Below are 17,935 nucleotides of genomic sequence, written 5' to 3'. Positions count from 1 at the left end.
CCTCTTGGTTTCTTAAATGCCCGCTGGATGACACAGACCGAGGCGGTGGAGACCAAACCTTGGAGAACAGCGGTGCTCGCGGACGTTCCACAGCCCGCTCCGCTGTACTAGTCGGTCCTGTCGGGCTAGGAATCCTGGAATGCCGAGGACTTCTCCTTCCGGTCTGGGACCTCCGGACTCCTAAAAGACCTCCTTTAGGGCTCATCGGCCCGGCATCCCCCAACCACCCATGCCTGCCAGTCTGCATCCTTTCTAGTTCCCTTGTTCAGCCTTTTAAGGCTTTGTAGTGGAAGTGGAAAGGCCCCCTTCCCGCCAGCCGCACGCACGGAGAAGTGAGGGCTGCAGGAGAGTGCACACAATGTTGCTGTAGATAGGCAGGAAGGCATTTCAGCCCCAGTAAACAACATACGTAGCATGACAGTGAGTCCAAGAGTGAGGTTTTCAATGTAGCATTTATTTAATTTTTATTTTCCAATCTTGTACTACGGCCTGGGAATACAAAGTTAAGTGAAACGATTCTTGTCCTCTAGGCACCAACGGTCTTGGAAAGGGAGTCAAACAGGTCAACTGGCAATTTCAATACCATGTATAAGTTACAATACTGGAGGTAGACACAGAGTGTGCAGTGCAAAAAACGAAGGGAATTAACAGCTGCTGCCTACTTCTGTGTGTCAAGTACTCTATCACCTTTATTCCATTTAATTATTCGTTGACTATTATGAGAGGCAGGTATTGATATCCTCACTTAACAAGTGAAGAAAAGGCTCAGGGAGATGAACTTAATTGCCCAAGGCTCTCCACTAGTCTGTACAGGAAACAAGAATCAAACAGGGTTGGTTTCACAATCTTAAGATTTTTGTGAGCCAAAAGGTCCACAAGAGAAGGTGGCTTCTGAGTTGAGTTTGGAAGGAATCCTTGAAATCAACCAATCAAAGGGGAGTCAGGAGTAGTGTTAAGGGCACAGACTATCTTGAGCAAAAATGTTTGGGGGAGAGCAGGGAGGATAAACAATTTGTTGCTTAGGAACAAATAGCAAGGAATGGATCAACTTTGTGAGTCATTAAAAGCTTGAAATGTATCCAGTAATCTTTGAAGGGTCTTAATCAAGTAAATGGCTTAATGCATTTTTCATTTTACTCTGGAAGATGGTTTAGGAAAGAGCAAAAAGAAAGGTCATTTTTTTGCAAGAGCCTCCTTCAATTTAGAGGAGAGAAAAATAATGGCTTTAAGCTAATGTAGTAGCAGTGGAGATGGAGAGAAGTAGATGAGTTCTAGATATACATAGGAAATATAACTGGCAGGACTTGTGGATTGATAAAGATATATTTAAGTAGGAGTTATTAACTGAAGAGGAAGAGGTGAAGGAAATGGGAGTCTAGAAGGACACTTAGCTCTCTGGCTTGGTTGAAAAAAGCATAGTATCATTTACCAACAAGAAACAAAAGGAAACAAGTTTGGGATTGGGAAGGAGGAAGAGATGAAATGTTGAGAACTGCACATTTAGGATTTGGAGTATCAATCACTATTGGATAGAAAGTCTGCTTTAGTGACATGGTGATGGCTGTGGATGCCAATGATTGATTTAGTCCAGGAATCAATGGGTAGTGTGAGAAGAGCAAAAGACTAAGGATGCAGTAATAAAGTACAACATTCAATGAGGAAGCAGAGAAGGCGAAGAAGGAAAAGGGCATGGTTAGAAAAAAAGTTAAGCCCTAGAAGCTAAGGAAGGAGAGGGAGTGCGTAGCTATGGCAGAGGGCTATAAAACAAAGATTGGGAAGTGTACACTCAATGAAGCATCAGGGAGGCCACTGTTGCTGTGATAGGAGATGAAAGACTTAAAAAGTGAAAGCAGAGGTCTCCCTGCAATGAATTAAGTCACAAATATGAAGTAAAATCATGTACACAGACAGTGTAGACAACCCTTTAGAAAAGCCTGGTTGTAAAGAGAAAGAAGTAATGAGGTGGGGGATGCTCCCAAATAATACTGGTGGGGAAACCTGAGGCAAGAACAGGGAGACCTGAGTATGATGGACCAGGGTAGGGTTGGGAGTTAAGTCACACACATAGCAGCACTTCAGGGTTAGGGAGATAAGCTGTCTGCAGCAGTCAACAGGTGAGGGTTCAGCAGGGCTTTCAACAGTGTAGAACAAGGAAGGAAGCTACCAGCTGTGGGGTAGGGGATGGGCCCACTCTCCTAGCAGGAAATGGTCAAGGGTTGATTAATGTCTTCAGCAGAACCGGGAAATTGGGTGTTCCCCAGCCTGTCACAGGATCCCAGCCAGGGCCAGAGCAGAAACCTTGACCCTGTATCTCTTCATTCAGACAGGACTCATGGCAGCCACGGGTTACCTAGGGATAAGGTGGGCATCAGATCTGGGCTGGCTGGAACTGATACTAGCAGACTATACTCCCTCATTCTGTATTCACATCCCAGAGACTTCCATGCCCCATCAGAACTGTTCTCAAGTTTATCTTAGCACTCCCCTTACTCTTATGAAAATGTCCACACATCTCCCTTCCACACTCACATCAAAGAGACCTGCCCCACGCTGCTGGTAGAGTCTAGGGTTGAGAAAGCCAAGAGGGGGACGGCCACTGAGGATTCGGTGTTCATTTATCAGGGATAGGATCCCTCCAAACACTGGAGTAGAGGCCTGCAAGAGTGAGGATGCAAGTAGAGGTTAGGGGTTCATATTAATAGGACTTTGGGGAAGGGATGTTTGAAAGGATCAGAAGTCTCCGAAGAGTCAGGGGTCTAGGTGCAAGGTTTTAGGGGTAGAAGCTAAAGGTGGTTCCTGAGGGTTTGAGGCCAGGCTGATTCTCACCGAGGTGCCAGATACCCATGGAATAGGCACACGGTTGCTGACCACCCAGTAGTTATCGGAGAGTGCAGCCACATCTGGATAGGCACGTCCACTGGCATTGAAGTAACTGGATGGTGGCAAGCGGGGACTGGAGCTCAGGAAATGGGCTACAGCTTCTTCCTGAAGGGCATTGCTGAGTGAGTATGTCTCCTGAACTGAGGATTTCTGACCCCTACCCTCATCTACCCACATTAGCATACACATACCTGGTATGAAGGCCGTGGGAACACATTGCTGAAGCCGCCACCACTGATAGAGTCAACAATCTCACTTGTGATTTTGTAAGGATTCTGGAAGGCTGTGCCTCCCACTGTGGTGACATAAGGGCTGAGAGCAGCAGACAATACTCAGATTGTTGGAGTCTCAAGGGTATCTCCAAAATGTGTGGGGATGGGTGAGTATGGCCTGGGTATGGCTGGAGGGACTGGACCATGTGGGGAAGCATGTATGTGGGGATGACTAAAGTTTTGAGCCTTGAAGGCTTGGCTTGAGGTCACTACATACTTCTCCTACAGAACACCCTCTAAATCTTCCAGTGAAATGCCTGGGGACTGAGGAAGAGAAACACTGGGAGCTGTGTCCTACTCAGGAGACTGGGGGCCTGGGACCTACAGGGAGTAAAGGGAAGTATAGCAACCAGGGCACGTAAAGCTAAGGCTGAGCTATAGGAGTACCTGGTGAGGTCAAGGCAAAGGTTCAGACCATGAGGTCACAGAGAAAGGCTGGTGGTCACAGATAAGTGGGGAGCTGAGGTGCTTACCTGGAGGCAGGGAAGCTGGGTCGGAACTCGTATCTTCCAGAGACAGACCGACACCCAGTTCCAATGTCACCTGGGAGAGAGACCAAGTTTAGCACTCAGGTTAATTGGTCAGAGTGTCATATGCAGGTTCGGCTGTCAAAGAGGAAATTCCAGTGTTAGGCATTATTGTAAGAGGTCGGGCCAGTGGTCCCTATTAAATTCAGATCATGACTTAGAGATCAGGATTAGAGGTCACTGTGGGGTCAAAGCTCCCAGATTGGGAAGAGGGGTCTAAGTTTCCAGGAGGAGGTCACCTGAGGCAAAGAGCAGGGTAAGACCCCGAGCAGCAGCTTTCATGAACTCGGTGTTGACCCTCTGGATATAGGCGCTGCTGAGGGAGTCCTCGTCATCTCCGTAGCTCACGGTGTGCACAGTTGGCAGGGCTGACTCGTTACTGAGCAGCAGGAGCCACTGCAGGAAGGGCTCCTGTGACTCATGCCGGCCTAGATTTTTTGAGGGGAGTGGGGCACAAAGTGGTCATTTGTGGGGTTGTCAGGACTTCCCTCTACTTCATGGAATTCCCTTGAGGGAACAAAGATCAACATTCACCCCCCTACCCTTCTCCCCACCAACCAGTCCCCATGGTAGTACCAGGGTTACTGTAGACCCAGGTGGAGATGTTGGCGCCAGCACTCATCAGGTACTGCACATCTAGACTGGCCTCGAGCCCAGCCCGGCCCCGGCCCTGTTGTCCGATCACACGGGCTACTGATTCCTGGTGTGCAAAGTGCCCACCAAAGATATGCATGAATTCAGCCAAGTCTGAGTCATGGAAATACTGCTCCAGGAACTGCAGAGGGAGTCAAAGCAGAGACCATCAATCAAATAACACAGCCCCAAGGGTCAGGGCAAGAGAGACATCCTATATCACGAGACAGGGGATAAGAGCATGCTTTTAGCTGGTCAGGATCCCTGGAGAGGCTTTAAGGATCCTGGGGCTCCTGCATGACTCACCTGGGCACAGGCTTGGCTGTTGTTGGTTGCGCCAGAGCCCACGTCTTGTGCTGTCAAGTTGTATCGCTCACGGAACACCGATGGGGTCACCCCCAGGTGCAGGCCAACAGGATCTGCCACCTGTGGCTCAGGGCGTTGCCTCAAGGATGACGTCGGGGGAAAACGGTGCAGCCCCCCAACTGTGAGGAGATCGGGTTTGAGAAGGAGATCTTTTAGACTCCAACGTCTACTTTACTGCTAATCTCCCCAACCTCCCACACAGCATCTAAACTTCTCCAGCCCTTGGCTCTGCATGCCCCAAACCCGCCAATCCCACTAGGTGTTACCAAAATCCACATGTGGGGCCAAAGCCTTCGGGAGCTGGTAGGGATGTGGGGACCTCACAACATGGGTCTCTGCAGGTCCCCCCACATAGCGATGAAACTCAGACCCAGAGAGCAGCAGCTCTGCCTGTCTGGAGGTCAGAGATCAGAGAACAGAGGTCAAAAGGCATGGAACAGAGCAGAGCAGTGTCCATGACGGTCACCAGGCAGTTAGTTGTTTCCCCATGCTTCAGCTCTCGCCCATAGTCCCCAGCAAGCTCTCAGCTCTCTCTCATTGCGTGACCAGTCTCCCTGATGGGATGATTGGTACCCTGGGGCAATCATTCTTTCTCACCGGACACTCATCCAGCAGGTCAGAAAGTCCTGTGTGGCCACTGAGTTGCAGTTCCGGGCTCCAGCTGCCAAGAGCCATTTCTGGACTGTGCGGAGAGTCAGTGATGATGGCCGGACCAGTTCAGCCACATCGTCCAGGGTCAGGTATTTTCCTACAGGGAATCAGTAGGGGCTCGTGCCTTCATTCACTACTTTCCTAGTGAATGTAAACCAGAAGACATCAGGAGTCCAGAGAAGGGTCTTGAGGGAGAAGTAGGAACTTTCTAGCAAAAAGGTAGGCTGTGTAGGTATAGCTTATTCTTGGGGGTCAAGGGAAGAAAATCTGGAGAGAGTTGAAATGCCAGGGCCAGAAATATGAATTTATTTTATAGGCTGCAAATGTTGTTCCACAGCATGCACTGCAAAAATCATGAAAAACAAATGAAGTTCCGAAGTTAAACCTATCCATTTTAAGCTTATCTCCAATAAAAGTTTTCAAAACTTTCATAGCCAAATATAAAATGACATCTAGCCTGATCATTGGTGGTGCAGTGCATAGAGAGTCAACCTGGGGACACTGATGTCTCAGGCTTGAAACACCAAGGCCGCTGGCTTGAGTGTGGGCTCACCAGCTTGAGCGCGGGGTCAGTGGCTCAAGCATGGGATCATAGACATGACCCCATGGTAGCTGGCTTGAGTCTAAAGATCATTGGCTTGAGTCCAAGGTCTCTGACTTGAGCAAGGGGTCACTGGTTTGGCTTGAACCCCCTGATCAAGGCACATATGAGAAGCAATCAATGAGCAACTAAAGTGACTCAACTACAAGTTCATGCTTCTCATCTCTCTCCCTTCCTGTTTCTCTCTCAAAAAGATAACATCGAATTTAGCTCAAATTTTCATACTTGTTAATTTTAAGCTCAACATGATGGTGGGCCACTGTTTTTCCTGCATAGACCAACACACACTAGTACTTGCCTGTTCGGTGCATCTGAGACTGGCCCCTGCCCCCAACACATACACTCCTGCACCCACCACGAAGGGCTGAAAGCAGGGAAAGGACACAATTCATCCTGATCATTGGAACAAACATTGACTGCTTTGGAGCAGAGTGGGGGGTGGTGTGGAGGAAAAGGCACAATAAGGGGGCTAAGCAGCAGTCAAGTGAGAAAGTAAACAACTGAGCTGGTGGCAACAAGGGATGTTGAGGAGTGGACTACACCAAAGGTTATTCAGAGTTAGAAATGGAAGACAGCAGCTGAGTATGAGAGAAGGAAATGGGAGTAGATTTGAGGAATCTGAGTTGATGAGCACCTATATGTACAGATAGTCCCCCACTTATGATTTTTCATATTTATGATGGTGCAAGATCAATACAGATTCAGTGAAAACTATACTTTGAATTTTGATCTCTTCTGAGGCTAGCAATATGTGGTAAGACGCTCTCTCCTGATGCTGGGCAGTGACAGGAAGCCACAGCTCCCAGTCAGCCATGCGATCATGAGGGTAAACAACTGGTACTCTAGCAGTTTTTTTTTATATTGTCTTCTGAGCATATTTAAGGCAGGCAAGGCTAAGCTATGATGTTCAGTAGGTCAGGTGTTTTAAATGCATTTGATTAAACAATATTTTCAACTTATGAGGGGTTATTGGGACATAATCCCCATGGTAAGTGAATGAATATCTGTACTAGATGCTATGAGTTTTATCTGGTAGCTGGTAAGCAGTAGAGTCATAATTTGAATCCAGATCATAATTTGAATTTCAGGGCTTGTGCTCTTAACTACATCTACTTTTAGGTTTCTGGCCTGATAAACACAGATGGAAAGTTTTGGGGGAAACAATGAGTTAGTTTTGGACAATTTAGCTCTAGCCACTTTTTTATTCAGAAACTCTTCAGTGCGAGCCACTGCCATTCATCTGCCTTCTATCCTCCCCTTGACAGGCACTGAGAACATGACCCTACTGTGATCTGCATTGTCTATGCTCAGCCCAGCCCTGCGTCCCTGCACTGCCTCCCACATCCTGCCCTAGTCCCGACACACACCGTAGCGAGGAGAGGCAGGATCCGACACGGCCTGCACCAGCTCGGACAGTCTTTCCAGGTTCTGCTGTCTTAGGGCAAAAGTGAGACTCAGCTCTTCCTCAGGGTGTGCCCGGCCCAGGGATGCCCAGCCTGGGGGTAGCCTGTGGGGTCAAGAACATGTCCTTTCTTAGGCTGGCAATGGGAAATGGTGCTCAGGAAGGTTCAGGATCAGGGGCTGAGACCTTGGGTAGGATCCCAGCAGCATATATGGCTCAGAGGAGGTGAATGATAGGCGAATGAGCCTGGGAGCCTGGGAATGAGACCAGTGGCGGGATTCAGCCAGTTCGCACCTGTTCCACAAAACCGATACCTAATTTTTTGTTGAGTTCGGTGAACTGGTTGTTAAAATGGCATTTCTAATCAGGGTTCTCTCTAAGGTGGGCACCTGGGCAGCTGCCCAAAATGGAAATCACAAATTTACATTCCTTACTCTTTTGTGTATGTGTGTGTGTGTGTGTGTGTGTGTGTGTGACAGAGAGAGAGAGAGAGAGAGAGAGAGAGAGAGAGAGAGAGATAGGAAAGAAGAGAGATGAGAAGCATCAATTCTTCATTGCAGCTCCTTAGTCTCCTTAGTTGTTCATCGATTGCTTTCCCATATGTGCCTTGACCGAGGGGCTACAGCAGAGTGAGTGACCCCTTGCTCAAGCCAGCGACCTTGGGCTCAAGCTGGTAAGCTGTGTTCAACCTAGATGAGCCCATGCTCAAGCTGGCGACCTCGGGGTTTAGAACCTGGGTCCTCTGTGTCCCAGCCCAATGCTCTATTCACTGTGCTACAACCTGGTCAGGCCATTCCTTACTCTTTTTCAATGTTCATCTGTGTAACAGCGTATTCTAAGCACCTGTAGTAATGTTCATTCTGTCCATAGGTGAAAAAGATTTGATGGAGCTATGCTTGCAATATTTACTTATTCATTTCATAAAACTTACTATACTTTTGATGAAATACTACATTTTAATTTCTGTGCATTTGTTACTTCAGTAAATAAATACATATAATGTAAAGAGAAAAGTGCCTCTCTTATTGTTTTTATTTAAGTATTAAATGCATGAAATAATAAAATACCTTTCAGTATATCTTTTTTTATATACTTAAAATGATTGTTAGGGCAGAGAATCAGTTGTTAATTATTTGAATCCCACCACTGGATAAAACCAGAGAGTCTGGTAAGGGGGTAAGGAATGCGATGGAGCTGGTAAGGGGGTGAGGGAGGATAGGACCAGGACAGTGGGAGTAGGACAGGGCATGGGGAAAGGGGTGGTCAGTGCTAAATCAACTCACGTCCACTGCTGGTCCGGCTCTGGGCTGTAACTGCATTTGCCCACGATGACGAGGGTTAGGAGCCCTAGGAGGCTGCAGGGGTGGTAGGTGAGTTTCAGCGGGAGCTGGGTTGTCATTGTGTCCCCACCCTCCACCATAGACTCCCTCCAGCGTGATCCCCTTCTCCCAGGCCCTCCAAATTTCTCACCCGGTTTGGAGTCCCATTCCGTCTTTCAGCAGACTGCTGTCATGTGACAGGTCACATGAATCTTATAGTTGACCACCCTTCTGCCTAGAAACTAGTGACGTAACTGGATCCTCCCTCAAGTGGGTGGTCCTGAATGCTAGGGGAATGCTGCCACTTGGATTCTCTCTGTAGCCCATCGAGTTTTTCATTAAACCCAGGGCTTCCCCTTACTGCCAGAATCCAGCGAACACTCACCACAAGGTCTGGGGGGCTTAAGAAAGGTGCCCTAGAGGCCTACAGATTCTTAGACCCGAGTTCTTCCTAGCTGTAGATCAGGAAACTCACCTAACCTCTCAGAGCCCAGGTTTCTTCATTTAGATTACAAACTGTTACATTAAAAGTGGGCTGTCTCATAGGGTTGCAGTGAAAATTTACATATGTGCCTTGACCAGGCAAGCCCAGGATTTTGAACCAGCGACCTTAGAATTCCAGGTCGATGCTTTATCCACTGTGCCACCACAGGTCAGGCTGCAGTGAAAAGTTACAGATAAAATAGGCAAATTGCTCAGCAGAGCAAAGGCTCTACAAATTTGAACTCCCTATTGATACCAGAAAAATACCCATGTTTGTGCTGCCTGTTACCACTCAGCCAAATAAGAAGACACAAGGACTGATCCTTTATTTTTATTTATTTATTTTTGTATTTTTCTGAAGCTGGAAACGGGGAGAGACAAACAGACTCCTGCATGCGCCCAACCGGGATCCACCCGGCACGCCCACCAGGGGGCGACGCTCTGCCCACCAGGGGGCAATGCTCTGCCCCTCCAGGGCGTCGCTCTGTTGCGACCAGAGCCACTCTAGCGCCTGGGGCAGAGGCCAAGGAGCCATCCCCAGCGCCCGGGCCATCCTTGCTCCAATGGAGCCTCGCTGCGGGAGGGGAAGAGAGAGACAGAGAGGAAGGAGAGGGGGAAGGGTGGAGAAGCAGATGGGTACCTCTCCTATGTGCCCTGGCCGGGAATCGAACCCGGGACTTCTGCACGCCAGGCCGATGCTCTACCACTGAGCCAACTGGCCAGGGCCAGGACTGATCCTTTATATGTGCTTTATTCAGATGGGTGGCGATCTGAGAAGGTGGGGGTTCTGTACCCCCAAACCATCTTAACACCTCATCTCAGCCAACCTTTTTTTTTTTTTTAAGGGTTAGAAAGAAGTAGGTAAGGGATTTGGAATTTAAGAAGTTAATTAGATAAAAGTTGCAGTCCAGGGGTTCTTCTAGCATTTCATCTGCTGACCAGTACTTCTTTATCTGTGTCCTTGTCAGGGGGCGTTCTGTCTTTGAAGCACCTGGACTTAGATACCATCTTGCTTGTAGATCTCTTAGACATGGGGCACAAAGGTGGGTTGCCTACAGCCTCATCAAGTCATGTAGTTCCTATTCATGTATCCAGCTCCTAGAACAAGCTTTTAATTTGCATTAACCATTTAGCCTATTGATTATAACTAAAAGCTACTATTATATTACTAAAGCTAAATTTCTAACTCTTGAGTTCCCCTATCAGTATTACATGTGAGTATATACTGGCTGCTCCTGTATCCACCCCCATTTCCTTCAAGACTCTAAGGCTTAGATCTGGGCATTTCTAAGCTCTCTCCTCATGCAATCTCTCTGTCACTTTCTGCCTTCTTCCTGGCCTCTTGCCTGTTAGAGGGACAGAGAGATGGCTCCCAGTGCCAGCTCCACCTTATATGCCCCTGTGCTCATCACACCTCTGTGCCTCTGGAGACGTCCACAATGTGCTAGGTACCTTCCAGTCACGCCCCCACCCCTATGGCCCGCACAGAATTGAGCCGGACGCTTGATACAAACTGCAGTTTATTAAGGCTCCAGAGTGAGAATTGGCACTTGGTTCTGGGCAGGGGCAAGGGTGACAATGGAACCCAAAGGAGCTGGGCCCAAAGAGGTTGGAGGACCTCGCTCAACCCCCTACCCCCAATAAATAAAGTCTCAGCTCCATCTCAGGGTGCTGGCGCAGGGCAGAAGCCCTCACTGAGGAGAACCCAGGGCTGCTGCTGCCGCCTTCATATTTCTCCTCACTTTGGATCTGGCCACAGGTCACTGCCCACAGGGCCTCTGTTGTGCTGGTGCTCTGATGGGGCCAGGGTGAAATGTGCAACCTGCCCCCACTGGAGGAGTTTAGGTTGGGGAGCTGGTCTCCCCTGTGGCCAATCATGGTCCGAGGCTGCCCAGGGCAGGCTCAGATGGGGCCTGCATTGGGGACACTGCACGCGTCCCAAGTCAGGGCCCAGCTGGGCCACAACTAGATGTGCAGCTCAGTGTCATCGGGTGGCTCCAGGCCAGACTCTGTGCTGAGTGCTGAAGCTGAGGGGCCCTGGGCCACCCCAAAAGGCGAGACAACAGGTGAGCGAGCAGCCAGAGGAGAGAGTGAAGGTGAGAAGCTGGGGGACATGGCAGCTGAGGACAGAGAGCCTTCATGGCTGATGGGAGAGCGGTGGGAGGCCGGTGGGAAGATGGCCCGGGTTGCAGCTGTGCTGGCTGGCTTGGGGGGCACGGACTTGGCTCCTGGGTGGGCCACGGCAGTGATGAGGGGTGGTGGGTCAATACGGGGAGCTGGGGGACAGGGCCGTGCTTCATCCTTGAGCCGGGCGATCTCTGTGAACACACTGGCCAGTGGCTGGAACTGAGGGCACCAGCTCAGCAGGTAGTCCCAATTATAGCTGCCACGGAGCTCTTCCTCGCCAGCTACAATGGCTGTCAGTGCACCTGCCACGCACGGCTTGCCATCTGCTGGGAAGCCATAGTCCCCAGTGGGTGCAGGGCTCAGGCCACAGCCCCCCAAGAAGGCCGTGGCAGGGGCTGGGGGCCCCTCTTCTCGGTACAGAGTGGCTCCTGCACCTGGCAGCAGCAGCCCTGCCTTTCGACCCTTATACCAGGTGTCAGGGGCAGGTGGCTCACAGGATGTGTCACTCAGTCCGTCTGCGTCCTGCTGGATGCCTGAGTCAGGGCCCCGGGCAGCCAGGGAGGAGGCCACACTGGCCACACGGGGGAACTCGTTGATCATGCGGATCTCGTCATCCTCTGCAGCTTCTGCTGAGCCTCGGCCACTTGAATGGGAAGGGTCCAGGGAGCCACCCCGGGGGTAGGGGCCCCCAGCTCCTGGCCCACCATAGCTGGGGAGAGTCTGGTGATATAGGTGCTCTGATGGTGGTGGGCTGGGGGGCTCTCTGTCCAGCTTCTGCAGGGAGCCACTGGCCAGGGGTGCTGCTTGCGACATTGGGCCAGGCGCTGCTTCTGCCTTGCGACTACGGGCCCGCACCAGCCCGAGGACCAGGGCCACCAGTGCAAGTACCACCACCACTCCCAGGGAGGCCGCCACAGCCCCCACCAAGAGCAGGTTGAGGTCAGGTGCCAGGCCCAGTGCAGTGTGGGTGATATCCACGGTCACAGGCACTGTGGCACTCCTTGAACCAGGCAGAGGCCCCCGTGCCACCACTTCCAACCTCAGCTCCCGTGGCGCTTCGCGCCGGGTCCGGACCCCACCCCCAGAGGGGCCTGTTCCACTGCCTGGTGCCCGGCTGTCCACCCGCAGGTACAAGGCACCTGTAGTCTGGTTGATACCAAAGTAGGGAGAAGAGGTGGCAAGTGAATAAAGCACCAGACCATCAGCACCTCCATCCTCATCTGTGGCCTGCACATGACCCAGGCTGTGGCCACGCCGGGCACCTTCTGGCACTTGGAAGTGGAAAGCTGGAGCTAGGAATACTGGGTCATACTCATCCTCGCCAGTCACCAGCACTGACACAGTGACCGAAGCTGAGAGATTCCCAGCATCAGCAGCACCCACCAGCAGCTGGAAGCTTCCTGTGTGCTCATAGTCAAAGGCCACCCGTGCCCTCAGCTCCCCTGTCGAGCCATTCAGTGCAAATGCCTCATGTCCCTCAGGCCCTGGCCCGGCCTCCAACAGGCTGTAGCGGAGCCTCCCGAAAGCACCAGCATCCTGATCAATCGCATGCAGAGTGGTCACAAGAGTGCCTGGAGGCTGGTTCTCTGCCAGGCTAGTGCTGAGCAAGCTCAGTGGGAAGGCTGGACTATGGTCATTCACATCCTGGACCTCAATGGTCACTGGTGCCAGTGCAAAGTGTGCCCCCACAGGGTCTGCAGCCTGCACTACAAGCTGATGTTGAGCCTGGGTCTCACAGTCCAAGGGGCGGGCCAGTCGCAAGGCACCCGAGCTCTCATCCAGCTCAAAGAACCCGGAAGGGTCACCTGAGCTGAGGGTGAAACGCACAAGGCCATGAGGGCCTGGGTCAGCGTCAGAGGCCTCCACATGTAGCAGCTCGGCTCCAACCGGCGTGTCTTCAGATATGGCCACGCGGTAGGATGCTCGAGTAAAGACAGGTGGGTTGTCGTTGACATCCAGCACAGTGACAGTGACTGGCACGGCTGAGCTGCGAGGTGGCTGTCCCCGATCTGCTGCAGCCACAGTTAGATTGTACTGGGTTAAGCTTTCAAAGTCTAGAGGCTCAAGCAACACCAAGCATCCCAGTGCCTGGGGGCCAAGTCCACCACTCTCCCCAGCTTCAGCAAGCCGGGGTTCTAGCTGGAAGACTCGGCCCCGGTTGCCACTGACAATGCTGTAGTCCACGGTGGCATGGGTGCGGCTTCCATCGGCATCTGTGGCCTCCAGGGTGAGCAGGGTGGAGCCAGGGGGCAGGTCCTCAGTCACAGCCACACGGTAGTGTGGCAGTGTGAAGCTCGGGGCATGGTCGTTCTGGTCCTGCAGCTGCACATGCACTGTGGCTCGGGCTGCCCGGCCCGGCATCCCATGATCTCGTGCTTCCAGCACCACGTCCACAACTCCTAGATCCTCATGGCCCAAGGCCATTGTTCCCACTGTTGTGAACAAGGTCCCTGAGATAAGGGAACGAAGAGAAACACGCATTCACCAGAGGCTGTGGGTGAGCAGAAGAAGTAACCCTTCAGGATCTAGGAAACAGACTCAGAAGTCAGACTCCAGGGAATGAATAGCCTGTGTGCTGGGAGATTATGGGATGGCCTCCAGGACTCAGGGAATAGCTTCTAGACATGCAGCCAGAAAAGGGCTTAAAATATGAACAAAGGAGGAAAAATGTCCTCTTGGGTTAGAGATTCTGGAGTTAAGAGTTTGGGCAAAAAATTCTAGGAATGAGGTCAGATTGTGGCCTCAACAGTCAAAGATAAAGGGTCAGGTTCGGGGAAGAACGCACCGTTGTTGGGGTCAACACTGAAGCCCTCAGCAGGGGAAGCCAGGTGGTAGGATATGTGACCATTGGCACCCGAGTCCCGGTCAGTGGCAGAGACGGAGAGAATGGCACTGCCTGGGGGGGTGTGCTCAAGCATCGTCACCTGAAGTGTGAGGACAAATGTTCATGGCCATGCCGCCCTGCTGCCCATCCAGCCTGTGTTCGGGAGGTGGGTCCCATGAGCCCTACTGGCACCCATTCCAGCTTCAAGCCCATACTCATTAGTATTTGAATTGCCCACTTTTCCCCATTTTTGGACATGGGACAAAGAACATGGATACAGTTCTCAGGACTCACAAGGCTAGTCTGAAATGGGACCTCCCACCCAGAGCTCCATCCCCACATCAGTTCTAAGGTCCAGCTGATCTCAGACATTTCTACCTTCCTCAATTCTCTCAAATATGAACACTGGGTCCAGGTGTGGGGACAACTGGAAGCATCGGTACCTGGTAAAGGTTCTGTGAGAAGACAGGTGCATTGTCATTGACGTCCTCCACAAGCACCGTGAGGTTGGCACGGCCCTCGTGAGGCCCATCATGTGCCAGCAGTTGCAGGTGGTAGTGGTCACGCTGCTCGAAGTCCAAGGGGCCTGTGAGGGAGACGCGACCTCCATAGCGGCCTACACTGAAAGGATCCTGGGGTTCAGATGAGCTCAGCACATACCACAGCACCGGTCCAGAGTCCACATCGTTCCCTGTGACCTGTGCAATCTCTGAGCCCAACAGTGCATCTGAAATACATGGAACAATTGTGTTTGGCATGGTTCAAGACACCTCCAGAGCCCCAGAGTGGGGAAGCAGTGCCACCCTACCACCTTCTGTACCTCTTCTTTTATCCAGCCCTCACCTTCGGATACTCTGAGCTCCCAAGGTTGGGGGATGGTAGGGCGATTGTCATTGGTGTCGATGACCATCACTGTCAGGGTAGCTGAGCCCACCAGGGCTGGGCTTCCTCTGTCCGTGGCCATCAGTACCAGCCTGGACACAATCAGGGGAAGCACAATTGGGGGAGGGGTCTGGGGATGAGGTCCAACACTGGGCAGGGCTAGGAAGACTCAGGATGTGGCCTAAGGATTGAGGGGGATTCAAGGCCGGGCCTGAAACTGTATGGACTCAGGATGGTGTCCCGGGATCTATAGAGCCAGGGCTCACCGTGTTTCTGCCCAGATCTCACGGTCCAGGATGGCTGTGGTAGTGATAGTGCCTGTGGCTGGGTCTACGTGGAACAATCCCCGTGCTGGCTGGGATGCAGCCAGACTGTAGAAGATCTGTCCACTGGGGCCTTGATCCAGGTCATCTGCTTCCACCTGGTGGGAGGAGGAGGCTGCTGGCACTGACCTGGGCACGGACTAGTCTGTCCAGCCCTGCCCTCCATTTTCCCATCATATCCCATACCTGCAGCAGGGGCCCATCCAAGGGCCTAGACTCAGGCAGGAAGGCCACGTAGTGGGGCTGCAGGAAGCGGGGAGCGTTGTCATTGGTGTCTTGCAGGGTCAGGGTCAGCACAGAGAAGGCAAAGGCCCCTCCACTTTCCGCCTGCAGCACCAGTCGTAGCCGTGGATTTGCCTCAAAGTCCAGCCCCTCTGCTGAGCGAACTGTGATAGCTCCTGGGAGGAGGCAGGATGCATCACTGACAGCCCCTTGCTTCCCTTGGAGCCTCCCTCTCTGAAGCCTCTTTCTCAAGGGCAGCCCCTCTAACCCCTTTCCATCAGAGCCTCTTTGGGCCCAAAGGGGAACTTCCTCAGAAGCCTCTCCCTTCACAGAGTCCCTTGCTCCAGACCCTTACCTGTGCTAGGCTGGATGAAGAATGTCCCTTTCTCATTCCCACTGAGAATGCTGTAGGTGATCAGTCCATTTGAGCCCCCTGTGTGGACAGCCTTGGGGGAGGCAATGATAGTCCCTGCAGAGAGAATGGCATTGGTTGGACTATCAGCTCGAGACTGAGGGAGTTTGGGGTCATTTTTAATAAGTAAGCCCAGCCCATGCAGAGAATAAGGCTAGGAGACATAGTTGGAGACCCACCTGGGGGTGCATTCTCACGAAGCACAGTTTCACTACTAGCACGGGGAAAGCGGGGTCCACGTTCAGACTCCCCCTGTAGCCCAACAATGACCACACCTGTGGCAGAGCGAGCAGGACGGCCAAGGTCAGTGGCCACGATGAAGAGGACACGATCCCGGGGGCCCAGGGCTACAAGTGGGCGGGCCACACGGATTTCACCAGTGTAAGAGTCCACAGTGGTGCCAGGAGGTGCTGTGCCTGCCAGCCGATAGAGAATGGAGGCATTGGCACCAGCATCACGGTCTTCGGCTCGCAGAGTGGCCAGAGCCAGGGTTGGGGTGCTGGGGCTGGGACGGGGCAGGCGCAGCCTCAGGGGACTGGTGGGGAAGGTGGGTGCATGGTCATTGACATCATGCACTGTGATGGTAATAGGCACTGTGGTGCTCAGGGGCCCAGCAGCTGCACCATCCACCGCGCTTGCAGAAAAGGCATAGCTGGGACACTGCTCTCTATCTAGGGCTGTGGCTGTGCGCAATTCCCCAGAACTTGGCTCCAGCAGGAAGGCTCCTGCTGCACCTGCACCCAGGTAGTAGGTCACATGGCCATTGGCCCCAGCATCAGGGTCATGAGCCTGTAGCTGCAATAGAAGAGTCCCTGCAGGAGCATCCTCAGGCACCTCCACAGAATAGGCCGGCACAGGGAAAGTTGGGGCATGGTCATTGGCATCCAGCACTGTCACTGTCAAAAGCAGAGTGGCACTGAGAGCTGGCTGGCCTCCGTCCTGGGCCTCTATCCGCAGCTGGAATGCTGGTTCCACCTCTCGGTCTAGTGGTCTCATGGTGCCAAACTTCCCAGAGGCTAGATCCAGGACAAAGGCTCCCGATGGGTCCCCATCTGCAGAGAAGGACATGCACACATAAACATACATGTATCAGCCGAAGGGAGTGCAGATCACTTACAAGCACCCGCAAAGAATAAGATAGAGGGAATGGAAGGGAGAGAAAGGAGAGGTGGAAAGAAAGACAAAGACAAAGAGAAAGAGAAAGGAAAAAGGAGAGGCAAAAAGTAGTTGGGAGAAAGGCAGAAAAACAAAGAGAAATGCAGAAGGTAAAGTAAGATACTATAAAACAGCTAATCTTAGAGTGTGGTCTGGGGACCCCTGGGAGTCCCCTGAGAGCTTTTCAAGGGAGCACATAAAATCAAAACTATCATATTTTCATAACAATACTAAGACACTACATACCTTTTTCATTCTCATTAACTCACAAATGTACAGTGGAGTTCACACAGTACAAGACATGTGACGACATCACCACTTGGATGCTGAATAGAATGTTTGATTTATAGTCTTGTGTTTTTAGAATATTCCAGGTAGAAAGTTTGAAACATAACTATGTTTATTCATTCAGTTTTTGCTGGCTTAATTTCAGTTACAGTTCAGCTAAAACTTTGCAACCTCATTACAGTCCAACAAATTGTTATTTAAAACCAGAACACAGTAGACTTCACTGGTTTGCACTGCAATATTTTATAATGTCCTTGGCTTTAATATCTAATATAATAAATATTGATATATTTATAAATTTATATTATATATTTATTATGTTATCATACTATTATATCATATAAACAATAGCTCTTCAGAGATCTCAAAAATTAAAAGTGTTAAGGGTTCCTGAGACCAAAAAGTTTGAGAATTACTCTACTGGGAGAGACAAGAAAGAAAAAGAAAGTTAAAAACAGAGACTAGCCTGACCGGGCGGTGGTGCAGTGGATAGAGCGTCAGACTGGGATGCGGAAGACCCAGGTTCGAGACCCCGAGGTCTCCAGCTTGAGCGAGGGCTCATCTGGTT

The 17,935-nt window shown here is 51.4% G+C and overlaps 2 protein-coding genes across 3 annotated transcripts in view; both read right to left on the bottom strand.

Moving 5' to 3' along the window:
* Positions 1 to 433: 433 nt before the first annotated feature.
* Positions 434 to 8,862, bottom strand: TPP1 (tripeptidyl peptidase 1). 2 transcript variants are annotated; one of them, XM_066366517.1, is made up of 13 exons: positions 8,803 to 8,862; positions 8,616 to 8,687; positions 7,298 to 7,437; positions 5,276 to 5,426; positions 4,945 to 5,072; positions 4,619 to 4,797; positions 4,256 to 4,454; positions 3,919 to 4,107; positions 3,626 to 3,695; positions 3,072 to 3,192; positions 2,827 to 2,985; positions 2,530 to 2,655; positions 434 to 2,350 (listed from the first exon to the last, which is right to left on the bottom strand). In XM_066366517.1, the coding sequence occupies exons 1-13, from the start codon at positions 8,817 to 8,819 to the stop codon at positions 2,210 to 2,212; spliced, it is 1,692 nt and encodes a 563-aa protein (XP_066222614.1). In that variant the 5' UTR covers positions 8,820 to 8,862; the 3' UTR covers positions 434 to 2,209. The 2 variants fall into 2 exon arrangements, with proteins under 2 accessions (XP_066222614.1, XP_066222613.1); XM_066366516.1 differs by lacking the exon at positions 8,803 to 8,862 and having other exon boundaries at positions 8,616 to 8,796.
* Positions 8,863 to 10,636: 1,774 nt separating this feature from the next.
* DCHS1 (dachsous cadherin-related 1) overlaps positions 10,637 to 17,935 on the bottom strand; it is a 35,716-nt gene continuing 28,417 nt past the window's right edge. Inside the window, exons 14-21 of the mRNA XM_066366513.1 lie at positions 16,104 to 16,976; positions 15,868 to 15,981; positions 15,477 to 15,688; positions 15,234 to 15,388; positions 14,929 to 15,059; positions 14,529 to 14,812; positions 14,047 to 14,185; positions 10,637 to 13,711 (exon numbers count right to left, since the gene is read on the bottom strand). Of these exons, the coding sequence (XP_066222610.1) occupies positions 11,100 to 13,711; positions 14,047 to 14,185; positions 14,529 to 14,812; positions 14,929 to 15,059; positions 15,234 to 15,388; positions 15,477 to 15,688; positions 15,868 to 15,981; positions 16,104 to 16,976 (4,520 nt within the window). The 3' untranslated portion in view covers positions 10,637 to 11,099. The remainder of the gene's footprint in view (positions 13,712 to 14,046; positions 14,186 to 14,528; positions 14,813 to 14,928; positions 15,060 to 15,233; positions 15,389 to 15,476; positions 15,689 to 15,867; positions 15,982 to 16,103; positions 16,977 to 17,935) is intronic.

Source organism: Saccopteryx leptura, chromosome 1, assembly GCF_036850995.1.
Source record: "Saccopteryx leptura isolate mSacLep1 chromosome 1, mSacLep1_pri_phased_curated, whole genome shotgun sequence".
Classification (NCBI taxonomy): Eukaryota; Metazoa; Chordata; class Mammalia; order Chiroptera; family Emballonuridae; genus Saccopteryx; species Saccopteryx leptura.
This window is presented reverse-complemented; position numbering and strand designations above follow the sequence as displayed.

Excerpts from the sequence above, each read along its gene's own strand:
- TPP1 (XM_066366516.1), bottom strand. The coding sequence starts at position 8,752 with ATGGTGGAGGGTGGGGACACAATGACAACCCAGCTCCCGCTGAAACTC. Across the intron at positions 4,798-4,944 it reads GGCCCCACATGTGGATTTTG|TTGGGGGGCTGCACCGTTTT; the intron begins GTAACACCTAGT and ends ATCTCCTCACAG. Across the intron at positions 4,108-4,255 it reads CTGGGTCTACAGTAACCCTG|GCCGGCATGAGTCACAGGAG; the intron begins GTACTACCATGG and ends CAAAAAATCTAG.